Here is a 17,088-nt window from a genome sequence, read left to right as displayed (position 1 = left end):
AAACAACTACCTATCTGTTACAAACAACTACCTATCTGTTACACTCAACTACCTGTCTGTTACACTCAACTACCTATCTGTTACAAACAACTACCTATCTGTTACAAACAACTACCTATCTGTTACACTCAACTACCTATCTGTTACAAACAATTACCTATCTGTTACAAACAACTACCTATCTGTTACAAACAACTACCTATCTGTTACAAACAACTACCTATCTGTTACACTCAACTACCTATCTGTTACACTCAACTACCTATCTGTTACAAACAACTACCTATTTGTTACAAACAACTACCTATCTGTTACACTCAACTACCTATCTGTTACAAACAACTACCTATCTGTTACAAACAACTACCTATCTGTTACACTCAACTACCTATCTGTTACAAACAACTACCTATCTGTTACACTCAACTACCTATCTGTTACAAACTACTACCTATCTGTTACAAACAACTACCTATCTGCTTTAAGTTGTTCTGATAGAAAACACTAAGCCCCCATCAACACACATGCAGACAAGCACACACACAAAAAGAACGTGAAGGGGGAGGGGTGGCTAAAAACAGAATGAAGGTTAAGCATTTTCTATAAGCACCAGCAGAGCTGAATTTCAATTAGTGACAACATTTACAAGCTTGCGTAAGATGACACTATGTGTCAATCCACTTCGCTATAGCCTAACAAAGTTTATGTTCTTCATCCATCCCAAAGCTATATAATAATACTACCATGACATGACACACTATCATAACGCCTTAGGGAATTGTACCTGTGGCCGACTGACCGTTATTTCAATCAACGTATGATTTGAGGTTTTATTCTAAATGATCGACAACATCCCCGTTCCATGTCTCATGTCATTTTCCACGTTCATCAATTCGGAGATTGGACAGAATAATAACATAATATAAATAACAAATAGAAAATAGAATAAACTCAATAAAATGGCATAATCCCAAATAGCCTATAGACATACTTTGTAAAATGTCTAAATGAGAGATTAAATGTCCTGATAAGTCCTATAGAACAAGTCCACCATTTCCCTCCTGTACTGTTCTGTGTTAATGACAGTTGAACGTATTCAGGAAGTTCCCTGCTCCTTGTGCTTTATCCCACTATGTTGGACAGCTGTAAAATCGTGTAGACAGGTTGTCATACAACAATCAAAGCTTCAGTGAATGGACTGTAATGCTAAACATTTAACATACAATACTCCCAACACTGGGACAGCGGCCCAGCCAATGCTCTAGCCACATGCTCCGGCGAGGAGGAGCTTGCAGCTCAAGTGGGATGCCAATCAAAGCATAAACTTCAAATTGTATCTGAGAGATCAGGCTGAGACCTGGGGGCAGGCACATCAGTTGGAGCTCAATTGTTGATGTGATCACATCCAACGGTCTTGCAGCGAAAGAGAGCAGCTGAGATTTAAAGAATAGCAGAAGAACCATTGTGACCTATTGCTGCTGTGCTTCCTGGCCACTTTCTCTTTGACTTCTTTACGCTTCGGTCTCGTGTTCCGACGTGTTTTGGCATACGACTCGGCGGAGAGGATGTCTTTCCCCCAGTTGGGCTACCCTCAGTACTTAAGTGCCTCCCAAGCGGTGTACGGCGGGGATCGCCCGGGGGTCTTGACTCCGTCGTCCCGGGGAGGGAGCTCTGAGTTAGCGGGAAACCAGTCGGCTGCTGCGGCTGCAGTCACCTCGGTGTTGGGCATGTACGCAAACCCCTACACTGCACACAACTACAGCGCATTCCTGCCTTACAGCAGCGCAGACCTGGCTCTGTTCTCTCAAATGGTAAGGGCTGTTTCTATACTTCTGGTGTTGTATTATAGTGGTCTGTATGGTTGCTTTACGTCAAGTGTGTCACTTATTTTGCCTGGAAAAAGCACGTGAAAAGACGGCTGAGAACTATACATTCTGCGGTTTCTTTGCAAGTTGCATATACTCGCGCTCTCCGAAAGTTTGTTGATAAGAAATGACAATGCATCTATAACTTTTATCTACACGTCTTAAATATTGGAGTAATATTCATTATTCGTAAACCTACTTTGGAAGTGTATTAGTCGTTTGAAGTGGGAGTTTGTTCCAGCTGCATTCAAATAAATGTTGTTGGATCTAGATGAGCCAAAAACCGGTGTGCCGTTCGGTTTGAGGGAGAAGTTATTTAGTATAAAAGAGCGTTTAGTCTAGATAATGGTGCTTGTGACACAAATTATATAGTTTAGTTGATTTTAATTATTATAGCATTGGTCCTCGGCTTCTGAAATTTCACTAAAGACAGCTATTCGTTTTGGTGAATCGAAACAACAAAGGCCTTTACATGAATTTGTCACGCACACAAATAATTTAACTGTTAGGATAAAATAGTAGCTATATAAACAAAACCATTACGTCAAAACATAGTCCAGGCCTCGACAATGACCTAGACATTATATTATAATTTTGTCTCGCAACATAGTTCTACTTTGTTGTATTCATTTTGAGGAAAATGATTTGAGGATAAGACGTACGTATTTTTGAAATATATATTTTTAAGGTTTATAGCCTGACATGGAAAAATAACCATTTACAGACACTTTCCAAAAGAATGCAGTTCATCGCTATAGCACCCGGTTACACGAATGCAGCGTGTCCTTCTTTAACAGACATCACAGTTTCTCCTTCTGCATCAAATAAATAATTTACAATCATGATGACATTGACATTTTATACTGTCCTACAAAATACACTTCATTTAACAATTGCAATACTTACTTCCATCTGTATTTGATACAGAAATAGTATTTCTTAAATAACAATAGGAACAGACTAGGCCGCAGTGGCAACTGACACCATTTCGGTCAAATGCATTAAAAGTAGTTCTACTCACCTCAGTAATTAAAACGCGAAAACGTATCATGAATATATGTGTGTGTATAGCTATACTCTTAAATATATAGGCTTAAATATAATACATCAGTTATGAGTATTATAGTTTTCGGAACTTTTGGACGTTATTGAAGGACATTATCCCAAACTGTAATTCACATAAACGAGTGGCATGAACGAGTTACAGGGATATCCAAGCGAGTAGGCCCATTTTTAAATGCTATTCATGTCGAAATATATGCGTGGTATTAGGCATTTATAGAAATTCACGTGTTTCTAAGCAACATATTAACCAATCCTGTGGCGTTGTTCATCCTTCCAGGGCTCCCAGTACGAGCTGAAGGACAGTCCTGGCGTGCACCCCGGCAGCTTCGCGGCCCACACCTCGCCAGCTTTCTACCCTTACGGTCAGTTCCAGTATGGGGACCCGGCCAGGCCCAAGAACGCGACCCGGGAGAGTACCAGCACGCTGAAGGCCTGGCTCAATGAGCACAGGAAGAACCCCTACCCCACCAAAGGAGAGAAGATCATGTTGGCCATCATTACTAAGATGACCCTGACGCAGGTGTCCACCTGGTTCGCTAACGCCAGGAGGAGGTTGAAGAAGGAGAACAAGGTGACGTGGGGAGCCAGGAGTAAAGAGGACGAGGATGGAAACATCTTCGGCTCCGACAACGAGGGAGACGCGGAGAAGAACGATGACGAGGAGGAGATCGATCTAGAGAGCATCGATATAGACAAGATAGACGACAACGATGGAGATCAGAGCAATGAGGAGGACGATGATAAACCGGAGGGCAGAGAGCGAAACCGAGAACTGGACAGTCTGGAGAAACGGCGGGCCTTTGCTCTGCAGCACGAGGCCTTCGACAAATCTAAGAACTCAATTTCCTCCGGGAAGGAACTTTCTGATAGCAACAGCAACACCAGAGTTGTGTCCCCGGACAGACAGGGAAGTTTTCAGCTCCCAGTGAACAATAAGCCTAAAATCTGGTCGTTAGCTGAGACGGCTACCAGTCCTGATAGTTCTGTCAAGTCCACCTCTCCCTCCGGCCCTACCGGTCACACCCCGCCTCAGATGCAACACCCAGCCTTCCTGCCCTCTCACGGACTATACACCTGTCAGATAGGCAAGTTCCATAACTGGACCAACGGAGCTTTCCTGGGACAGAACTCTCTGCTCAATGTCCGGTCGTTTCTAGGAGTTAATCAGCACCATCATCATAACCTCCACTTACAGACCCAGCTGCAGCAGCAGCAGGCCTCGGTGTTGGTGTCGCCTGGAGCCTCGCCACAACTCAGCCCCAAGCACATAGGTAGGTCTGCACCAGTTATGATCGTATGCCCAAAGCTTTATGTACTGTTATATTTGGGAAGCAAAAACCATAGAAAATACTGTTCATGCAAAATGCATAGCCTATCAATTGTATTTTGTCCAAAAGTGCTTTTAAAACGACTAAAATGTCTACTCACACACACACACACACACACACACACACACACACACACACACACACACACACACACACACACACACACACACACACACACACACACACACACATTATTTGTTATAATAATGATCATAATAATAATAACAATGACACAGAAGCATTATGTTATTACTTAGGTATTTAAGAAAAATAAAATATATATTTTGGGTAATTTTGTAATGAGTTGAATCGTTTTATTTCAGACCGTGAAAACGTTGTAAGAAGTGCCTCTCCTCCTACGCAATCTCTGAAGTCCTCATTCAGACCCCTTCATGATGGGTAAGACGCTGTTTGAATGATTGGCTAAACGCAGTTGGGCTACATTATAACAGTAAGACTAATATTCTAATATTGTAATATCAAATGGTTTCCTCCGAAATGGTGCCATTCTGCGGTGTGTTGTGGTTAGGCTCTTAGAAGGTATAGGGACTAGTTTCTTAGTGGACAGATGTGAGAGATTGGTCTGGCTTCTAAAAAAAAGAGTTGTTCTTCCCCGGGTGACACGGGGTTTCGGCTCCAGCCCCCCCCCCCCTCTCCTAATTCCCTCCCTCTGGAGGCTGACTACTTATCAAGTCCCCCGTAAAACGGGACCTGTCTGGGGCTCGGCTTCCCTAAAGACCCCGGGGAGCAGCCCGGCCCTGGGGAGCGTTCTAGCAGAAGACTTCTCCCCGTCTGGAGTGCTAACATTTACACAGAAACTCTCTTCCCACTGTTAGCACTAGGCCGCTGCTGGCAGTACCATCCTCAAATCACGGCCTGTTTGTGTGTGTGGTTTGGCATGTATTATACACACGTGGAATCAATCATTCGTGTCATAAATGATATGCTTTAAATACAAGTTCCTGATAGAGGTAAAACGCGTCGACAGGAACACTTGAAGAGATATAGAATCCTAGATGACATGTTCTGTATGTTGACCCAGTGGCTAGGCTACATGAAAATAATATTCTATTGTATAGAAAAACGGTTCTGTCTTTTCATTGTTCTCTTCGTCCTCCTCTGTGCTCTTTCAGCCCCAGGACTCAGCAAGAAGCCCCGCAGCTGGTTCTAACGGCCCTCTCCTCAGCTTGATCAAGACATTCTGCCCTGGGGAAAAAAAGACTTTACGCACTCAGAAAAGGACAATGAGAAATAACTTAATTCACCGTAGCATTCAGAGCAAATGGCTAATTTGATATAAACTCCTGTGGCAGGATCTCGTCTATTGTTGTAAATAATGGCGCCTGTTATTCCCTGCTCTTTACCCTGGGACGTTTGGTAGGCTTTTCCTTCTGTCTTTCTTCTGGTCTGTACATACAGTGATTTACATGTGTAAATAGTGCGTTGACGACATTTGTCCAGATCGTATATTTTGTCTAATAAACTAAATGAAATTATCGAGAAATCAGAATATAGATCTTTTGTTTTTTGTATTTTCTGGATCAAACAGCTGTGACACGGTGACATATTTAGAGAACAAGGGACGCTCTCTGTTGCACAATATTATTAAACAATTTGGTTCAACCTAGTAGATTATTATCAGTATAATTATTATAACTATTATTATTGTTATTATTATTATTGTTAGTGTTATTATTATTATTGCTATTATTAATTTTATTATTATTAGTAGTAGTAGTATTACTACACACATCCGTCAGGGTAAATGGCTTATCATAACTAACGCTAAGACGTTTCATTCCAATGTAATCATTAGCAGCTGAGAGGAACCCGCCTTGCACCTCTTTCCCTGTTAGAGAGAGGGCAGAGCGGGTAAAGCAGCGGATAATACCGACCCTCTCATCTAATGTTATTCCACTTTCTCCAGTTAAATGGGGAGGGAGCGTCGACGCATTGAGGTGCTAATAACCGGCCAGATGGTTGCTGGTGCCGGGAAATGGACAGAAGCAGCTGGGAGCATCATTAAGTAATAATGTGGGAACGCCCTGCCCAAACAAAATCAAATGGTTAAAATCTAATCTGTCAGAAAGAGAAGTCGATTCGGTAATATATTATTAATAGTGAGAGGTTAGCGGTCAGGTGACGTTGTTAGCAGGGTTACTGACTGTGTTGGGGTCCGGCCAGCTACATGTGATCGGAAAAGTTATAGGGATGGCTATTGGGACTGAAGGAAGCTCATTCTATTCAATCACTTTAATAATAGCTTCATGACGAGGAACAACTGCAAGGATTATGGTGATGTCATTTGAAGTGTAACATTCTTTTGGTTATTGGAATGAACGGTGGTCATGTGGATCCACAACGATCAAACTTCTATACAGAATAAGAACGATATCTTAGGCCTCATTAAACACCATAATATTAACAGGTTTCATTCAAATTAAAACAACTATTAAACAAATATAAACAAATAATAGCCACCTAAAACTGGTTTTATAACAATTACATTTCATCTGACATATTTTATTGTAGTATTTGCATTAGACGAATATATGTTGTGCTCGCTGTTAGGAGGTATGGCAGGCTGAACGTGTCGGCTGGCTCGGTGCCTGTCTATTGTTGTATCACAGCGACCTCTATAGGCTTCAGTACATTTACAGATAATATAGACCAAGTCAAAAGATTTTCACTTTAAACTCTAGAAACACTTGACAACTTGGAACTTTTTACAACTTCGAATAAGCGACCAAAGTTAGCCTAGAATATGAGTCAAAAGATGATATGTTATTTGCTCCCAAGTGGCGTAGCGTTTTACGGCACTGCATCTCAGTGCTTGTGTCATACACTACAGACACATTGGTTCGATTCCAGGCTATATCACAACCGGCCGTGATTAGGAATCCCATAGTGTAGCGCACAATTGGCCCAGCGTCGTCCGGGTTAGGGTTTGCCCGGGGTAGGCCCATATTGTAAATAAGAATTTATTTTCTTAACTGACTTTCCTAGTTAAATAAAGGTTAAATAAAATAAACTATCTCACAGTGTGTGTGGTCAGATAACGTTTGTAATATAATTACTCTTAGAAGATTGGAAACATATGTTCTATATACACTTTAAACCATAACCGTTTTCCCCTGCCCCGTTGCTTGTGAGGGTCAAATCATTTCCATTCAGCGTTAACAACGGCTATTTAAAATACTTGTTTTCTAATCATTTTACAAAGTCTAAAGATTGGTGTTGTTCTATATTAGTAAACTTGAGAGATTATTTCGTAATGAAAACTTATTTGAGTATTTTTTCCAGAGAGCAAGGCAGAGTGATGGAGGTCTAACAGAATTGAATTAATCAAATGAAGATCTAGGCCACCTCAGTGCGCACTGCAGCAGTCTCCACCGTGTTAATTCCGGGGTCAAAGTGGCTTTATTTTTCAGTAAACGTTGACTTCTCTCAAGGAGAGGAACATTTATGCGCATAAATTTGTGACATTTTGATGGCAGTTCGCTAAACAGTTACGCCGTTAAAAGCCTGTTAGAAAATTAACCAGGTCAGAGGGTGGTAAAGGCAGGACAGGGTCAGATGTGTTTGTTGTGCCTTCTGTCAAAAACACAATTCATTATATTATCAGCAACTTTGTTTAGCTATACACAAAGCTCAGCCATCTCTCAGATCTCCATCGGTAGGTTAATTCATGTATGGATTTGGGGATGATGATTACTTCTGTAAGATCACGCGCCATGAAGTTTCAATCGCCCTTGTAAATTACTATGAAGGAAAAAAGGAAAATCAACCCAGTCAAGGCACAACATGAAACGCAGAAATAAAAAAGTACTTATAATATAATGAACCAGATAATGTCTGAATAAACAACATGCCTCAGTGTTTAAATGCGCTGATATATTCAGATGGACAAAAGACAGCCCTTCCCGGAAGTCAAGGCAGGTGCGCGGAATGTCATCTTTTACTCGACATTCGCACGTCACATCTTCTCACGAGCCTTTTGTAGTTGAAATGAAATAACCCCCCCCCCCCCGGTGTCTGGTTTCTGGGTTTTGTCGCGAAGCACCTTGAGGTTTGCAGCGCCGCTAGCTGCAGCCTGCCATTATATTATGTTTCCCTAATATATACAACAACACAAATCATTTAGCGGTGGATGTACAGTTGATTGTTTAATGAGTAATAAAGCGGCTAGGAGCCTATAATTAGGCTGTCACTGTGAGCTGGTCCTCCCAGCGCCCCGGGCCACAGCGGAGAGAGACGCCATTAACACTCCAAACAAATACATTCAAAACAGCGTAGAGATAAACTGTAGAGGTGGTTCGATGTTAATGCGAAGGAAAGTTATCTAATATTTACCGCCTGTTATTTAGTGGCCAACAAGTGTAAACAACAACACAAAAACAACAGGTATAATAAAGTAACAATTATTATTAGTTTAATGACAGAAATTATTATAATAATGAGCAGTATGGGCAATTACCTTTTCCAATGAATTAAAGTGAAATGCAGTTGAATATATTATTGATTTAATGGTTGCTCATGTGATAAAACACAGAAATCTAGAAAAAATTACATGTATTAAAAGATTTAAAATGAATTAGACTTTTAATCATTCCTATTAACAAAATAGAAGTTACATACATTTTAATAATGAATACATAAACATTAGATGCCAATGCAAATTGGCACTAAATTGCTGCTATTTTGAGGAAGAACATTGGACATATGGGAATCCAGAAAGTGTACAATATTCTAACACAATATGTTGTTGACACTCATGTTATTATTTACCCAGGCCTAACCCGGTCTAACCCTAACCCTAACCCGGTCTAACCCGGTCTAACCCTAACCCTAACCCGGTCTAACCCTAACCCTAACCCGGTCTAACCCGGTCTAACCCTAACCCGGTCTAACCCGGTCTAACCCTAACCCTAACCCGGTCAAGTTAGTGGCAAGTTAGTTCAGAACACGTCCTTATTTACCCCGGCCTAACCCGGCCTAACCCGGCCTAACCCAGTCTAACCCTAACCCGGACAGCGCTGGGACATATATTTTCCATGTAGTCTCGGGCCGTGGTCCCACACCATACTATGCCTTTTGTTGCTGAACACCAACAGTGACCCTTTGCTGCCTGAAATCTGACACAATGTAGCGATCCATTTACTTTGCTGTAGAGTTGTGTCTTGTGTGTGAGTGTGGGTGAGCAGAGAGGTGACACCGCGGAGGGAAAGTTTATCACTGCCTTGTCTTTTGGCAGGAGCAGCCTATTCACCCAACCCTCTGCTTTACAACACAGTCGTCTCTGCCTCTTTCATCCAGAGATGTCTGTTGTCTTTCTGAAGATGCCTTAATCCAATCATCTCCATAGTGAGAGAGAGCTGGCTGAATACCTCCTGTAGTTTGGCCCAGCTGGGAGCGACAAGTCAGTCAGTAGCAACACTACAACAATGTCCTAACACCGTGTTCAGCTGACTACTCTGCTGCTCCTTGTTTCAGGAACACAATGGGTTGAATGGGACGGATGGCATGGTCACAGGCCTTTCTTTCCAAGAGGGACAGGTCGGTATCAAACACGCCACAGGAAGAGACTGGGTTGGTGGGGGCTGGAAGGGACTGGGTTGGTGGGGGCTGGATGAGACTGGGTTGGTGGGGGCTGGATGGGACTGGGTTGGTGGGGGCTGGAAGGGGGCTGCATGGTTCTTGTGGAGGGGGGAGGGGGCTGGATAGCTGGGTTAGAGGAGGCTGAGAATAGGTTGGGGCCTGAGACACATGGCTCTCTCACAAATAGCAACAACGACTTGGCAGCTGCTGATGATTCGCTCTCAAGCCCTGCTGACCAGGCCAGAACTGGCCAGAGCAGGCCAGAGCAGGCCAGAACAGACCAGAACAGGACAGAGCAGGCCAGAACAGGCCAGAACAGGACAGAGGAGAACGTGGAGGTAGACACTTTCTGGCTAATAAAAAACTAAATTCTGTGTTTTGATCAGCAGAGATAGAGCAGAATAGGAGGAACATTCCCTGTGTGTATGAAAGCAGATCAGAGATCCTCAGAGGTAACGGAACAGAGAAGCAACAAAACACTACTAGAGCCTTGTGGACAACATGTTGCTCTGCACCTTGTACCTCAAAACACACCCCAGATATACTGGGGGCTCATTAGGGTCAAAACAGCCCCAAATATACGGAGGCTACATTAGGGTCAAAACACCCCCCAAATATACTGAGGGCTCATTAGAATCAAAACATCCCCCCAAATATACTAAGGGCTCATTAGAATCAAAACATCCCCCCAGATATACTAAGGGCTCATTAGAATCAAAACATCCCCCCAAATATACTAAGGGCTCATTAGAATCAAAACATCCCCCCAAATCCACTAAGGGCTCATTAGAATCAAAACATCCCCCCAAATATACTAAGGGCTCATTAGAATCAAAACATCCCCCCAAATATACTAAGGGCTCATTAGAATCAAAACATCCCCCCAAATATACTAAGGGCTCATTAGAATCAAAACATCCCCCCAAATATACTAAGGGCTCATTAGAATCAAAACATCCCCCCAAATATACTAAGGGCTCATTAGAATCAAAACATCCCAAACCTATTAAGGATCCGCCTATTTTTGTTCAATATTCCCCTAAAATGACAAACCCAATGATATGCATATTATTGGTATCATTTGAAAGGAAACACTTTGAAGTTTATGTAAATGTAAATGTGAAATGAATGTAGTAGAATATAACACATTAGATCTGGTAGAAGATAATACAAAGAAAAAAACAAGCTGTTTTTTTGTACCATCTTTGAAATGCAAGAGAAAGGCCGTAATGTATTATTCCAGCCCAGGCGCAATGTAGATTTTGGCCACTAGATGGCAGCAGTGTATGTGCAATGTTTTAGACTGATCCAATGAACCATTGCATTACAGTTAAAAAAATTGTATCAAATCTGCCCAAATGTGCCTAATTGGTTTATTGATACATTTTCATGTTCATAATTGTGCACTCTCCTCAAACAATAGAATGGTATTCTTTCACTGTAATAGCTACTGTCAAGTGGACAGTGCAGTTAGAGTAACAAGAATTTAAGCTTTCTGCCCATATTGGATATGTCTATGTCCCGGGAAATGTTCTTGTTACTAACAACCTCATGCTAATCACATGAGCCTACGTTAGCTCAACCGTCCCGCAGGGGGGACATCGATCCTGTGAGTTTATAAGAGACGGTGGCAGAAACATTACGTACAGAATAAGTTACAAATACTGCTGAAAAACACACACAATGGCACAATGGGTTATGAGCCTGTAAAATGGCAGCCATCTCCTCCGGCGCCATTTGTCCAGTAATGATGGAAGTACACTACCGTTCAACAGTTTGATGTCACTTCCAAATGTCCTTGTTTTTGAAAGAAAAGCATTTTTTTTGTCCATTAAAATAACATCAAATTAATCAGAAATACAGTGTAGACATTGTTAATGTTGTAAATGACTATTGTTGTTGAAAATTGATGTTTTTTTATGGAATATCTACATAGGCGTACAGAGGCCCATTGTCAGCAGCCATCACTCCTACGTTCCAATGGCACATTCTGTAAGCTAATCCAAGTTCAGAATTGTAATAGGCTAATTGGTCATTAGAAAACCCTTTTGTAATTATGTTAGCACAGCTGAAAACTGTTGTTCTAATTAAAGAAGCAATACAACTGAGCTTCTTTAAACGAGTTGAGTATCTGGAGCATCAGCATTTGTGGGTTTGATTACAGGCTCAAAACTTCCAGAAACAAAGGACTTTCTTCTGAAACTCGTCAGTCGATACTTGTTCTGAGAAATGAAGGCTATTCCACAAGAGAAATTGCCAAGAAACTGAAGATCTGGTAAAACGCTGTGTTCTACTCCCTTCACAGAACAGCGCAAACTGGCCCTAACCAGAATAGAAAGAGAGGTAGGAGGCCCCGGTGCACACCTGAGCAAGAGGACAAGTACATTTCAGTGTTTAGTTTGAGAAGCAGACACCTCACAAGTCCCAAATGGCAGCTTCATTAAATAGCGCACGCAAAAAACCAGTCTCAAAGTCAAGAGTGAAAAGGTGACTCTAGGACACTGGCCTATTTTCTTAACTCTATTTCTTCACCTACATTGTTGGTTAAGGGATTGTAAGTAAGCATTTAACGGTAAGGTCAACACATGTTGTATTTGGCGCATGTAACAAATACAATTTTATATGAGTTCAGTTGATGTGACAGTGTTTAATAATCCTCTATATGGCTGACTGTATTTATTATTATCTATATGGCTGACAGTATGTATTATTATCTATATGGCTGACTGTATTTATTATTATCTATATGGCTGACTGTATTTATTATTATCTATATGGCTGACTGTATTTATTATTATCTATATGGCTGACTGTATTTATTATTATCTATATGGCTGACTGTATTTATTATTCCTCTATATGGCTGACTGTATTTATTATTCCTCTATATGGCTGACTGTATTTATTATTCCTCTATATGGCTGACTGTATTTATTATTATCTATATGACTGACTGTATTTATTATTATCTATATGGCTGACAGTATGTATTATTATCTATATGGCTGACTGTATTTATTATTATCTATATGGCTGACTGTATTTATTATTATCTATATGGCTGACTGTATTTATTATTATCTATATGGCTGACTGTATTTATTATTATCTATATGGCTGACTGTATTTATTATTCCTCTATATGGCTGACTGTATTTATTATTCCTCTATATGGCTGACTGTATTTATTATTATCTATATGACTGACTGTATTTATTATTATCTATATGGCTGACTGTATTTATTATTCCTCTATATGGCTGACTGTATTTATTATTCCTCTATATGGCTGACTGTATTTATTATTCCTCTATATGGCTGACTGTATTTATTATTCCTCTATATGGCTGACAGTATGTATTATTATCTATATGGCTGACTGTATTTATTATTATCTATATGGCTGACTGTATTTATTATTATCTATATGGCTGACTGTATTTATTATTATCTATATGGCTGACTGTATTTATTATTCCTCTATATGGCTGACTGTATTTATTATTATCTATATGGCTGACTGTATTTATTATTCCTCTATATGGCTGACTGTATTTATTATTATCTATATGGCTGACTGTATTTATTATTATCTATATGGCTGACTGTATTTATTATTCCTCTATATGGCTGACTGTATTTATTATTCCTCTATATGGCTGACTGTATTTATTATTCCTCTATATGGCTGACTGTATTTATTATTCCTCTATATGGCTGACTGTATTTATTATTCCTCTATATGACTGACTGTATTTATTATTATCTATATGGCTGACTGTATTTATTATTATCTATATGGCTGACTGTATTTATTAGTCCTCTATATGGCTGACTGTATTTATTATTATCTATATGGCTGACTGTATTTATTATTCCTCTATATGGCTGACTGTATTTATTATTCCTCTATATGGCTGACTGTATTTATTATTATCTATATGGCTGACTGTATTTATTATTATCTATATGACTGACTGTATTTATTATTATCTATATGACTGACTGTATTTATTATTCCTCTATATGACTGACTGTATTTATTATTATCTATATGGCTGACTGTATTTATTATTATCTATATGGCTGACTGTATTTATTATTATCTATATGGCTGACTGTATTTATTATTATCTATATGGCTGACTGTATTTATTATTCCTCTATATGACTGACTGTATTTATTATTCCTCTATATGGCTGACTGTATTTATTATTATCTATATGGCTGACTGTATTTATTATTATCTATATGGCTGACTGTATTTATTATTGTCTATATGACTGACTGTATTTATTATTATCTATATGGCTGACTGTATTTATTATTATCTATATTTTATTTATTTTTTTTATTTATTTTACCTTTATTTAACCAGGTAGGCAAGTTGAGAACAAGTTCTCATTTACAATTGCGACCTGGCCAAGATAAAGCAAAGCAGTTCGACAGATAAAACGACACAGAGTTACACATGGAGTAAAAACAAACATACAGTCAATAATGCAGTATAAACAAGTCTATATACAATGTGAGCAAATGAGGTGAGAAGGGAGGTAAAGGCAAAAAAAGGCCATGATGGCAAAGTAAATACAATATAGCAAGTAAAATACTGGAATGGTAGTTTTGCAATGGAAGAATGTGCAAAGTAGAAATAAAAAAATAATGGGGTGCAAAGGAGCAAAATAAATAAATAAATAAAAATTAAATACAGTTGGGAAAGAGGTAGTTGTTTGGGCTAAATTTTAGGTGGGCTATGTACAGGTGCAGTAATCTGTGAGCTGCTCTGACAGTTGGTGCTTAAAGCTAGTGAGGGAGATAAGTGTTTCCAGTTTCAGAGATTTTTGTAGTTCGTTCCAGTCATTGGCAGCAGAGAACTGGAAGGAGAGGCGGCCAAAGAAAGAATTGGTCTTGGGGGTGACTAGAGAGATATACCTGCTGGAGCGTGTGCTACAGGTGGGAGATGCTATGGTGACCAGCGAGCTGAGATAAGGGGGGACTTTACCTAGCAGGGTCTTGTAGATGACATGGAGCCAGTGGGTTTGGCGACGAGTATGAAGCGAGGGCCAGCCAACGAGAGCGTACAGGTCGCAATGGTGGGTAGTATATGGGGCTTTGGTGATAAAACGGATTGCACTGTGATAGACTGCATCCAATTTGTTGAGTAGGGTATTGGAGGCTATTTTGTAAATGACATCGCCAAAGTCGAGGATTGGTAGGATGGTCAGTTTTACAAGGGTATGTTTGGCAGCATGAGTGAAGGATGCTTTGTTGCGAAATAGGAAGCCAATTCTAGATTTAACTTTGGATTGGAGATGTTTGATATGGGTCTGGAAGGAGAGTTTACAGTCTAACCAGACACCTAAGTATTTGTAGTTGTCCACGTATTCTAAGTCAGAGCCGTCCAGAGTAGTGATGTTGGACAGGCGGGTAGGTGCAGGTAGCGATCGGTTGAAGAGCATGCATTTAGTTTTACTTGTATTTAAGAGCAATTGGAGGCCACGGAAGGAGAGTTGTATGGCATTGAAGCTTGCCTGGAGGGTTGTTAACACAGTGTCCAAAGAAGGGCCGGAAGTATACAGAATGGTGTCGTCTGCGTAGAGGTGGATCAGGGACTCACCAGCAGCAAGAGCGACCTCATTGATGTATACAGAGAAGAGAGTCGGTCCAAGAATTGAACCCTGTGGCACCCCCATAGAGACTGCCAGAGGTCCGGACAGCAGACCCTCCGACTTGACACACTGAACTCTATCAGAGAAGTAGTTGGTGAACCAGGCGAGGCAATCATTTGAGAAACCAAGGCTGTCGAGTCTGCCGATGAGGATATGGTGATTGACAGAGTCGAAAGCCTTGGCCAGATCAATGAATACGGCTGCACAGTAATGTTTCTTATCGATGGCGGTTAAGATATCGTTTAGGACCTTGAGCGTGGCTGAGGTGCACCCATGACCAGCTCTGAAACCAGATTGCATAGCAGAGAAGGTATGGTGAGATTCGAAATGGTCGGTAATCTGTTTGTTGACTTGGCTTTCGAAGACCTTAGAAAGGCACGGTAGGATAGATATAGGTCTGTAGCAGTTTGGGTCAAGAGTGTCCCCCCCTTTGAAGAGGGGGATGACCGCAGCTGCTTTCCAATCTTTGGGAATCTCAGACGACACGAAAGAGAGGTTGAACAGGCTAGTAATAGGGGTGGCAACAATTTCGGCAGATAATTTTAGAAAGAAAGGGTCCAGATTGTCTAGCCCGGCTGATTTGTAGGGGTCCAGATTTTGCAGCTCTTTCAGAACATCAGCTGAATGGATTTGGGAGAAGGAGAAATGGGGAAGGCTTGGGCGAGTTGCTGTTGGGGGTGCAGTGCTGTTGTCCGGGGTAGGAGTAGCCAGGTGGAAAGCATGGCCAGCCGTAGAAAAATGCTTATTGAAATTCTCAATTATGGTGGATTTATCAGTGGTGACAGTGTTTCCTATCTTCAGTGCAGTGGGCAGCTGGGAGGAGGTGTTCTTATTCTCCATGGACTTTACAGTGTCCCAGAACTTTTTTGAGTTAGTGTTGCAGGAAGCAAATTTCTGCTTGAAAAAGCTAGCCTTGGCTTTTCTAACTGCCTGTGTATAATGATTTCTAGCTTCCCTGAACAGCTGCATATCACGGGGGCTGTTCGATGCTAATGCAGAACGCCATAGGATGTTTTTGTGTTGGTTAAGGGCAGTCAGGTCTGGGGAGAACCAAGGGCTATATCTGTTCCTGGTTCTAAATTTCTTGAATGGGGCATGTTTATTTAAGATGGTTAGGAAGGCATTTTTAAAAAATATCCAGGCATCCTCTACTGACGGGATGAGATCAATATCCTTCCAGGATACCCCGGCCAGGTCGATTAGAAAGGCCTGCTCGCAGAAGTGTTTCAGGGAGCGTTTTACAGTGATGAGTGGAGGTCGTTTGACCGCTGACCCATTACGGATGCAGGCAATGAGGCAGTGATCGCTGAGATCTTGGTTGAAGACAGCAGAGGTGTATTTAGAGGGGAAGTTGGTTAGGATGATATCTATGAGGGTGCCCGTGTTTAAGGTTTTGGGGAGGTACCTGGTAGGTTCATTGATTATTTGTGTGAGATTGAGGGCATCAAGTTTAGATTGTAGGATGGCTGGGGTGTTAAGCATGTTCCAGTTTAGGTCGCCTAGCAGCACGAACTCTGAAGATAGATGGGGGGCAATCAGTTCACATATGGTGTCCAGAGCAC

At 40.9% G+C, this 17,088-nt stretch overlaps 1 protein-coding gene across 1 annotated transcript; it reads left to right on the top strand.

Moving 5' to 3' along the window:
- The first annotated feature begins 1,342 nt into the window (after window positions 1–1,342).
- LOC109885096 (iroquois-class homeodomain protein irx-1) lies at window positions 1,343–5,762 on the top strand. Its single transcript, XM_031818550.1, has 4 exons — window positions 1,343–1,811; window positions 3,208–4,201; window positions 4,582–4,657; window positions 5,392–5,762. The coding sequence occupies exons 1-4, from the start codon at window positions 1,566–1,568 to the stop codon at window positions 5,447–5,449; spliced, it is 1,374 nt and encodes a 457-aa protein (XP_031674410.1). The 5' UTR covers window positions 1,343–1,565; the 3' UTR covers window positions 5,450–5,762.
- The last annotated feature ends 11,326 nt before the right edge of the window (window positions 5,763–17,088 follow it).

The sequence above is a fragment of the Oncorhynchus kisutch genome, unplaced genomic scaffold (genome assembly GCF_002021735.2).
Source record: "Oncorhynchus kisutch isolate 150728-3 unplaced genomic scaffold, Okis_V2 scaffold1474, whole genome shotgun sequence".
Classification (NCBI taxonomy): domain Eukaryota; kingdom Metazoa; phylum Chordata; class Actinopteri; order Salmoniformes; family Salmonidae; genus Oncorhynchus; species Oncorhynchus kisutch.
Note: the sequence above shows the minus strand (reverse complement) of the source record. Positions and strands in the feature narration are given on the sequence as shown.